At 38.5% G+C, this 9,935-nt stretch overlaps 1 protein-coding gene across 1 annotated transcript; it reads left to right on the top strand.

Annotated features, from left to right (window-relative positions):
• Positions 1-353: 353 nt before the first annotated feature.
• Positions 354-2,935, top strand: LOC142446849 (olfactory receptor 52A1-like). The gene is made up of 2 exons (XM_075548583.1): positions 354-1,279; positions 2,914-2,935. The coding sequence occupies exons 1-2, from the start codon at positions 354-356 to the stop codon at positions 2,933-2,935; spliced, it is 948 nt and encodes a 315-aa protein (XP_075404698.1).
• The last annotated feature ends 7,000 nt before the right edge of the window (positions 2,936-9,935 follow it).

Raw genomic sequence — 9,935 nt, 5'->3', positions numbered from 1 at the left:
TCAATTCCCAAGTAAAAGGAAACATCTAATTTTTGGTCAACAGGTCTTAGAGGGAAGTCCCAGAAAAGCCAGCAAGTGATGTCTTAAGCAGGTGGTTTTGCTGACTATAAACACAGTCTGCTTGCCATGTAACCTGAATATTATTGTAACATGGTGCTGGTGGGTGTTTTCTTTGAAGTGATGTGTATATATGAATTTTTATCATCATTATTTGTGAGATGGATAATATGATCACAGAGATCAACCAAAATAAAAACAAATATACAGATTGATGATGAAGAGTGAAATTTGAAGAGGCAGAGCTGAACTGAGTGAAAGACATCTTTGTCTGTATCAGAAGACCCCAGGATATCATGTTCATTTCCAATTTTACTGTCTTCATGCCCTCTGTGTTGACTCTAGTAGGAATCCCAGGGCTGGAGTCTGTGCAGTGCTGGATTGGGATCCCATTCTTTGCCATGTATCTCACTGCAATGATTGGAAACTTCTTGCTGCTGACTGTCATAAAATCAGAACGCAGCCTCCATGAGCCTATGTACATCTTCCTCGGCATGCTCGGAACCACGGATATTGGACTTGCTACAAGCATTATACCCAAGATGCTTGGAGTGTTTTGGTTTCATATGCCAGAAATTTATTTTGACTCTTGCTTGCTTCAAATGTGGTTTATACACACTTTTCAGTGCATTGAGTCAGGCATCCTGCTTGCTATGGCTTTCGATCGTTACATTGCCATCTGTTACCCTCTGAGGCATGCCACCATCTTAACCTTCCGGCTGGTCATCCAAATAGGTACTGCAGTAACTCTCAGGGCTGCTGCCCTCGTCACCCCCTGCATAATACTGATAAAGAGCCGCCTTAAATATTATCACACAACTGTTATCTCGCACTCCTACTGTGAGCATATGGCGATTGTGAAGCTTGCTGCAGGAAATATTTGGATCAACAAGATCTGTGGTTTATTTGTAGCCTTTGCAGTTGCAGGATTTGACGTCATATTCATTTCCTTGTCCTATATCCAGATATTGACCACCGTTTTACGTCTGCCCCAGAAGGCAGCTAGGTTTAAAGCATTTGATACTTGTGTCACCCACATTTGTGTCTTCCTCCAGTTCTATCTCCTAGCCTTCTTCTCCTTCTTTACACACAGGTTTGGTTCCCATATCCCCCCTTATATCCACATTCTCTTTTCCAGCATTTACTTGCTGGTCCCTCCATTTCTTAATCCACTTGTCTATGGTTTAAAGACAAGACAGATACGCAGTCATGTAGTGAAAATGTTGAATGTTTAACAACTAGGCTCATTAATATGTTCACAATTTCTTTCAGCAATAATAATCATCTGTCAATAAATTCATAAAAAACTTTTACATTATCTGTGATGCTTGGGTTTTCTATTTAATTAGCTCTTGAAATGTATCAGCATCAAATGTGTTTTCCAGACCAACATAACTAATGACTATTCCTCAAATATATGTGGATTGTCCCTGAGTGATGAAAGTTAGGGGTGTAAAAAGAGGTAGCAACATAATAAATGCACACATGGTTCCAGTCTCGTCTTACATTTTTAGTTCCTGGATAAGTTTCTTCCTCCAAGTATTCTTCATCACAAAGATCCATGAATCTCCCTCAATGCAAGAACTCTTTATTCTAATAACCTGGCATTCCATGATACTCACCTTCCCAACACGATTGCTGAAGACAGAAATGGGTGCATAAGCAAATGTGGTGAAGAAATATGGTGTTACCTGGCTATCAAAATGTCTTACAGGCTTGAAGATAAACAAGCAGCCATCTAGCTGATAAGCAACAAAGCCCACATGGAAGAAGCACACCAGCCTGTGTGATCATGAGGTACCTATTAGATTAGGTGTCAGGCATCAAATCCTAGAACAAAATATCATATTGATGTAAATGAGTGGGAGGGAGCAGTGAAGACCAAAATCCCATCTGCAGAGAATTGGACAATCCCTCACAGAAGGGTTACCAGAAACAGACAAGCAAGTAAGTTTGCAGTACAATACCAACAAATCAAACAATTTCCTCTAATTTTTTAATGCTTCCTCTCCTCCACTATCATGACCCCAATTCTACTTTACAAATCCAGTTAGACCATATCCTGTACACTGGTACAGATCAGAGCTCACAACACAGAGAATACAGGACAGATAAACTCCTCAGGACCAATAATGAGAGTAGTGATATCAAGAGGGTAGGAAGAATGTGGGGGGAGAAGTGGGGAATAATCAATTATAACCCCCACCCAACCCCAGGGAGACAAACAACAGAAACATGGTTGAAGGGAGATAGCGGTCAGTGTAAGACATGAAAAAAATAGAAATTTATAAATTATCAAGGGTTCTTGAAGGAAGGAGGGTGGGGCAGGGAAGAAAGAAACGAGGAGTTGATACTAAGGGCACAAGTAGAAATAAAATGTCTTCAAAATGATGATGCCAACATTTGTACAAATGGGCTTGGCATAGATGTATGTGTGGATTGTGATAAGAATTGTAAAAGCCCCCAATAAAATCATTAAAATTTATTGAATTATGCATCCTTTATATTTAAATTAAATGCACCCAAAGTACTTGTTCTGAGTACTTGTTCTGGAGCTCAGAAGACAAGTTGCTAATATGATTTCTTTCTTTGTTATTAATATCTCAATCATTTTGGAAAAAAGCAGATAAATGTTGTCTTTAATATATTCTTATTCCTATATGCTTTATTAATCTGATGAGAAATATAAAGTATAAACATTTAGAAGCATTTCCACAGTTATTCAAGAACTTCAAACACACAATGTCTGAACAATCAGTTGTTCTGTCTTTGACATCAATATTGTTTTATCCTACCTCTAATGTTTAATTGCTTATCTAATTCAACAAATTTTATCAGATGCCTACAATATTATAGATATTATGCTAGAGATTCATGATCTCTGGTATATCCTATTCAATACCCTTAGTTAATGAGTTTGTGGATATTAGTTCCTGAGAGAGAGAAAAAATAATGTAGAGGCATGCACAAGATGTGGGATATACAAAGACTAATTCACTGGTTTCAAACTGAGAGTAGTATTCCATGGTGTGGATATACCAGAGAATTTTTTATCCATTCTTATACTGATGGGAATTTGGCTGTTTGTTGCTTTTTGCTATAGGAAACTGTGCTGTACTAATCAGGGACAGACTAAGTTTGCTCGTGTTCTACAGTTTTTAATCTTTTGGCATAACCCTGACTTGTTTTCTTTATTAAAATTTAAGATTTAATTTAAATACAATAAAATTTATTCTAAAGTGCCCAAGTCATTGCATCACTTGATCCACCAGCTTCAAGCTCAAGCTGCAATCTATAGCAATCAAATTACATTATAGTGTAACTGAAAACTATGGTGTAATCAATATGACAAGTAAGCTTAATCATTACTGTCATGGTTATTGTCTCTGCCCACAATTTGTTTTTGTTACTTCCAGAAAGCTATGTGACAGAATGGGATAGAATATTTTCATTATTGTCATAAGTAGAAAAATATCAGATAAGGAACAGTTGATAAGTAAAGAACTGTTGTTTTGTAGTTACTATCAATTTGACCCGGACTCATAGTGATCTCATGTACTACAAAAGGAAAGTGATTTGAACTGAGCACTCTGTACTGCTGTGTGGACTAACCAGTTTTATATATTCCTTCTTGCTGTATAAATCTATGTATCTATCTATCTAAAAGCATAAGTGTCCTGGTTTTGTTTCTTTAGAGAGCCATGCCTAACACAACTACATTAAATATAGCATATGTAAGAGGCTGAGGTTCTGAAATATATACACTATTCTTTAAATAACAACATGCTTTTGGAAACCTATAACAAATGTTTGATATCAATAGAATCACAGTGTTATAGAATATTGTTGTTGAATGGCTTTGTGTCAATTTCAACTCAAAGCAGCTCCATGAGATACAATGCAACTGCTCTGTAGGGCTTTATTAGCTATAAATTTTTATGGCAATAAAACTCAGGGTCTTTTCCCTGTGGTGCTAATAGGTGGATTCAAAAAGCCCATTTTTGGTTAGCAACAACATGCAACATTTTCACCACCAGCTTTCCTGACGGATATGAATGTTCGTAGGTATTGTTCTTAAGTTCGAGCTAAGATTTAGGGCGGGCCCCCAAACCATTCCTAGATCTATGCTTTTGTTTTCTTTCTTTCATTTTAATTTAATCTTATGTGTTATATCTTTCCAAAATGTAATCACATCAAACAGAATTGTACAATTGCTTCCATCATCGGTCACCAAACATATTTTTTCATTCCTGGACTCCTTGACATCATCCCCACTCTCTCAAATTCTGCCCCCACCCCCAAACCCTTGTTCAATTTTCTTTCCCTATAGGTTCAATGTCCTTGGTTTTCATTAACTAACAAACAAACAAAAATTACCTGTAATCAAAAGGGGGTCTTCCAATCGTGTTTAGGGAGTTACACCCTAATATGAATAATTATAAGCAAAACATAACTGAATGTCTATCACAAGATTTCCAGAATAATACATATCTTAATATAGCATACAGGGCATTGATGTAGCCTTGAAGAAGACCTGTGTTTCCATCAACCTGCAGTACACCATTCTTGGTACTGCTGTCTTCTACTTCCTCAGGCACCATCTATTTGCTAAATAAGCCGTCAGGTCCCAAGGGAGTCTGATGTAGAGTCCAGTTCACCCAGTGGAGTTTCTGCACGGGTCTCAGCAATGCAGCTTCTAGAGCATGCCGTGCACCCAAAGATACAGAGTTCAATGTCTCAGCAGTCCAACACACCCGCCCTGGGTTTCTGGGGCTCCCTCAGTTGCCCTAGTTCAATATAGCCCAGCTGCTGCACACCACTAAAGACACTCCCCACTAATGTCTCCCAAAGCATCCTCACTCATTCCTCCCCTGACCTGGAGGGCAGCCTCTCTTTCTTCCCCACAACAGACAAGCACTTACATTCCCCAAACGTGACAGTTCCCTCTCCCCTCTCCTGTGCAGCCCGCCCCATCAATAAGCCTCATCCCTCTGTCAGGGCGGCCTTCCTTGCTCCATATCCACATGACAACCACTCAGCAACCCCCTTCCCTCTCCAAACCATTTGATCGCAGCTGTCTTGAGGAGTCCTCTAGCCACGTGAGCTACACTGTACTTTCCAGGATCAGGTGGTGTGTGGTTTATTGGCACTACTCCGGCTCTTTACAAGGCTGTCTGATCCTCAGCTAGAAAGCCTGCAGCCTGCAAGTTCAAGTAATGTATGTACTGTATGTATGCAACAGCTGTGTGGGAAAGCAGATCTCAATGTAACCTCAAGCTCTAGCAACACAATCCACAATCCACAGGTTGGCTTGGCCATAGGTAGTGTAACACACAGGTTGAGGCAGAGAACTAGCATGCTGTTCTGATCACCAGAGAGCAAGAGAGACAGGAGTGAGCCTTACAGTTCTATTTATCTCTTTGCCCTCCAATCAGTGACCTGATTTATCCCACAGGTTCCTACAGGTCAGGTTGGCACAACAAACCTAACTATCACAGTAATCAATCTATTTCCCTGTTTTATGTACATCTCTGTAGCTACCAGCTGAAAGGTTGGCAGCTTGAATCCACCCAAAGGTGCCTTAAAAGAACAGCCTGGTAATCTTATTCTGAAAGGCCATAATCATGAGAGACATCAGTTCTATTTCCATGCAGTTCAACTTTGCAATGTGTAGGGTCCCTATGAGATGGAACTGACTCCGTGCAAAGAGCTTTCTCTTTAGGAATTTACCTGTGTGGGTAGCCAACCTACTTTGAATCATTTACAGACTTTTCTCAAATAAATGTCCCATCTAGAGCTAATTGAAGAGCCATCGTGACTCAGCGCTTAAAGCACATGGCTGCTAACTAAAAGGTCAGTGATTAAACACCACGAATTTACTTGGTAATAAGGCAGAGCAATTTGCTTCCATAACAATTTACAGCCTTGAAAACTCCTTGGGGAAATTCTAGGCACAGGTCAGCTCTGAGTTGGAATTGACTAGAGGGCACACAAGAACAAAATGGCCGATTTTAAGCTATGATTAAATAGAATTGGGAAGAGATGCAAAGAATTAGCTCTTTAAGAAAGTATGAGTTGACACAAGCACCTCACTGAATTCATTTCTCGGTTGTTGTTGATAAAGTCCATCTTGTCACCTCCCCCAGAGGGAGGTCCCATTTAATGTAAAACTAAATGAAGAATTGCTCAGTCTTGCTCCATTCTCACAATTGTTGCCATACTTTTTTTGTATTGGACAACTCTCTTTTACTTTCCTTTTTCAAAAAAAAACCCCCCTTTATTAGAAGTTCTTAAATATACAATTACAATCCATAGTTCCATTAGATCAATCAAAGTTGTAAAATTGCTTCCATACTCATTTTCAATACATTTTCCTTCTTCTTGAACTCCTTGGTAAACCCCTTCCCCAGCCCTACCGCCGCCATCTTCCCATGCCCCCAGGGAACCACTACTCCCATTACTGTTTCTGAGGGGTATATCTATCTTGGATTCCATGCATCGAAAAATCTGAATTGTGCCAATGTACATACGCAGGTTGAGCAAAATTAGTGAGGTTTCACTAAGGCCATCATGGGAGGAGGAAATTTTAAAGAACTAGAGGAGAGTTATGTGTTTTATCATTGCTCTACTGTACCCTGGATATATCGTACCTCTGTGTGCCCCTTCATGAGGGACTGTCTAATTGTCTTACAGGTGCCATTGGGTCTCCACTTTGCCTTTGCTCCTTCACATACATTTTATTGCTTGTTTTCTAACTTCTGATATCTATTCCCGTCAACACCTCATTAATCATACAGGTTGGTATGCTCCTTCCATGTGGGTTGTAGTACTTCCTTGCTAGATGGCCGCTTGTTTAACTTCAAGCCTTTAAGACCCAAGATGCTATATCTTTTCACAGCAGACATCATAAGCTTTCTTCACCACATATGCTTATGTCTTAAGCAATCTTGTCAAGAAGGTGAGTATCATACATTACCACATTATTAGAATAAACAATACTTGTACTGAAGTAGGATATAAATAGAGGCACAAGTGTCCATCTTCTTCATATATATACACACACAAACATAAATACATATATTTTAATATATATTTATGCCTATATATAATTTTTACTTCTTTGTTGTTCTTTTTATTTCTTTTTTATTTCCCCCATCCCCACTATCATGTTCACCCATCATTAACCTTTCAACAGTTCCTCATGGGTATGTCTCAATTGATCAAAAGTCACCACGGACCCTACACGTTCCTCTTGATCAAGTTTAGATCCCTTGCTATTCCCCTGGCCCTGGCATTGTGGCTCACCATTCCCCTCCCTCATCTCCTCCTTTCACATGACCTCTCCCACCTCTCACGCCCCCCATTGATCCCATTGCTGTCTCCTTGGTATTGCTTGTCCTGGTTATGTTATATAGATAGTGATAATACAAACTAACAAACAGATAAATACTTCCTCGTCTAACTGCTTAACTTTGTGAGCAGCCTGCAACCGGTTTAAATGAGGAACCAAGTACTGTCCCCAAATCAGAAGTCAAATTTTGGGATTCCTCCAAGACAATTGTTGCTATTCTTGAGCCTATTGCAGCCACTGTCTCCATCCACCTCATTGAGAGTCTTCCTCTTGTTATTCTTCATTCATAAGCTATTATGTTTTTCTAAGGCTGTATATAATTCTATGTAAGTTTAATAAAAACTGCTATATTAAAATTTTGAAGGTCTATTTTAGTTATTTTATTTGGGCTCATACAACTCTTATCACATTCCATACACATATCAATTTGTAAATAGCAATTTTGTACATTCATTTCCTTCATCATTCTCAAAACATTTGCTCTCTATTTCAACCATTGGCAACAGCTCCTCATTTTTCCCCTCTCCCGCATGAACCATTGATAATTTATAAATTATTATGTTGTCATATCTTACACTGTCTGATGTCTCCCTTCACCCACATTTCTGTTGTCCGTCCCCCAGGGAGGAGGTTATATGTAGTTCCTTGTAATTGGTTCCCCATTCTACCCCACCCACCCTCTACCCTCCCTGTATTGCTACTCAGACCACTGATCCTGAAGTGATAACTGTCCTGGATTCCCTGTGTTTCCACTTCTTCTCCGTACCAGTGTACATCCTCTGGTCTACCCAGATTTGTAAGGCAGAATTGGATCATGATTGGGAGAGGAGGGGGAGGAAGACCCTAGGAACTAGAGGAAGTTGTATGTTTCATCTTTGCTACACTGCATCTTGACTGGCTTGTCTACTTCCCATGATCCTTCTGTAAGGGAATGTCCAGTTCCTTACAGATGGGTTTTGACTCATCTCCAATCTGCACTCCCCCTCCTTCACAATGATTTGGTTTTCTAATAAGATAAATGATTTTGCTTTATCTTTTTAAGAAGTCCTGTGTCTGTTTAAAATGACAGTCTGTGGTATAATAGGTGTAAAATAAATTATTTTAAAGGAGTGTGAGAAAAAATGTGGAAAGTGTAATTTTTAACTCAGAACCAACGGCACAGGACAAAGGAGTCTGATTCATGCGTTCTTTTAGCTGCAATGATCATGGTCAAACTTTTTTTTTCTTGTATTATGCTGAATATAGGCAAATAATTTACTGTATATTGTAAATGAAAACTTTAAATACATTTTCTAATTATATCTGTTCCAAAAATTTCAGTTACATGCTAAGAGGGGGCAGTGGATATAGGCGTTGTGATTGATATTATAATTTTTGAAAATACATATCAGTATACCAGAAGCCCGAAAATGGTAGATGCTCTTTGGGGAGAGCTTGTTAAGATACAAGAATGATTTGTGTCACCCAAGATCATGTGGAAAAAGAGATAAGTTACAGATGATTGAGACCCTCGGATGCAGTCAGCCCTTTTATGGATAAATAAGAAACAGTTTTACTGAAATCAAGTTACACATGTGCTCCTTTTGTATTCTGTCAGCTTCTGTGTATCTGATCTATAAGAATATCTCATTATACCTTTATGAGCCCTGATGGCTTATTATTATGGTAAATCAATGTCAGTAATTTGTTCTGTGGTAAGGTGGGACACTGTAATCTCTGAGGTGTTTTAAGAAGGAAGCAAATTTTGAATTCTAGTTTGCTTATCACAGGTGGACCTAATGAGTATCAGGGAATGATGAAAATTAATCCCAGAAGAACGTCACAGACTCCAAAACACTCGTTTTTGATTGCCTGAAACATCCAAGAAAGGAAAATCACACTTTATGATGTATACCTACATTTGCATTGGTAATCCCTGGTAAATCTTTGAGATAAGGATTTTGCGCTTAATGTGAGAAAATATTTTATTGGTTCTCTGTTGTTTGGTTCATTGCTCTTGGTCTATCTCAACTCCAGATGACCTCACGATTGCAAAATAGAACTGTTTGAGGAAGGTTTTAAGATTCTAAACTTTAAAAACCTGATAACTCAGTCTGTCTTTCTTGGAGCCTATCAGACTCCAAACATATCAGCTAGAATTTGAACATTTGACCATTTGTACCCTGTAGATTTCATCAATAATTCATACTCCATGTAAGCCAATATGATATCAGGTGGCAAAAAAACAACAGAATCCTACAGTAGCTCCTACAGTAGTTCAACTTCAGGAAAGACTGTGTCTCATATTATTTTATGCCCCTGCAGAATAATTCTAGGACATGTAATAAAATCCTGGGTGATAAATATTAAAGGTAAGTTGAAAAATAATAAGACATTTAGAAAATGATATCCGAGTTAATAAATTAATGAAAAGATCATTTTTAAAAGGCTCAGAAATTTCACAAGCTTCAGCTAAAATGACTCAGAGGAAAAATAATTGTCTCATCAAATATATGGTTATATCTTAGAATGAAGAACACACATTTTT

The sequence above is a fragment of the Tenrec ecaudatus genome, chromosome 4 (genome assembly GCF_050624435.1).
Source record: "Tenrec ecaudatus isolate mTenEca1 chromosome 4, mTenEca1.hap1, whole genome shotgun sequence".
NCBI classification, from domain to species: domain Eukaryota; kingdom Metazoa; phylum Chordata; class Mammalia; order Afrosoricida; family Tenrecidae; genus Tenrec; species Tenrec ecaudatus.
Note: the sequence above shows the minus strand (reverse complement) of the source record. Positions and strands in the feature narration are given on the sequence as shown.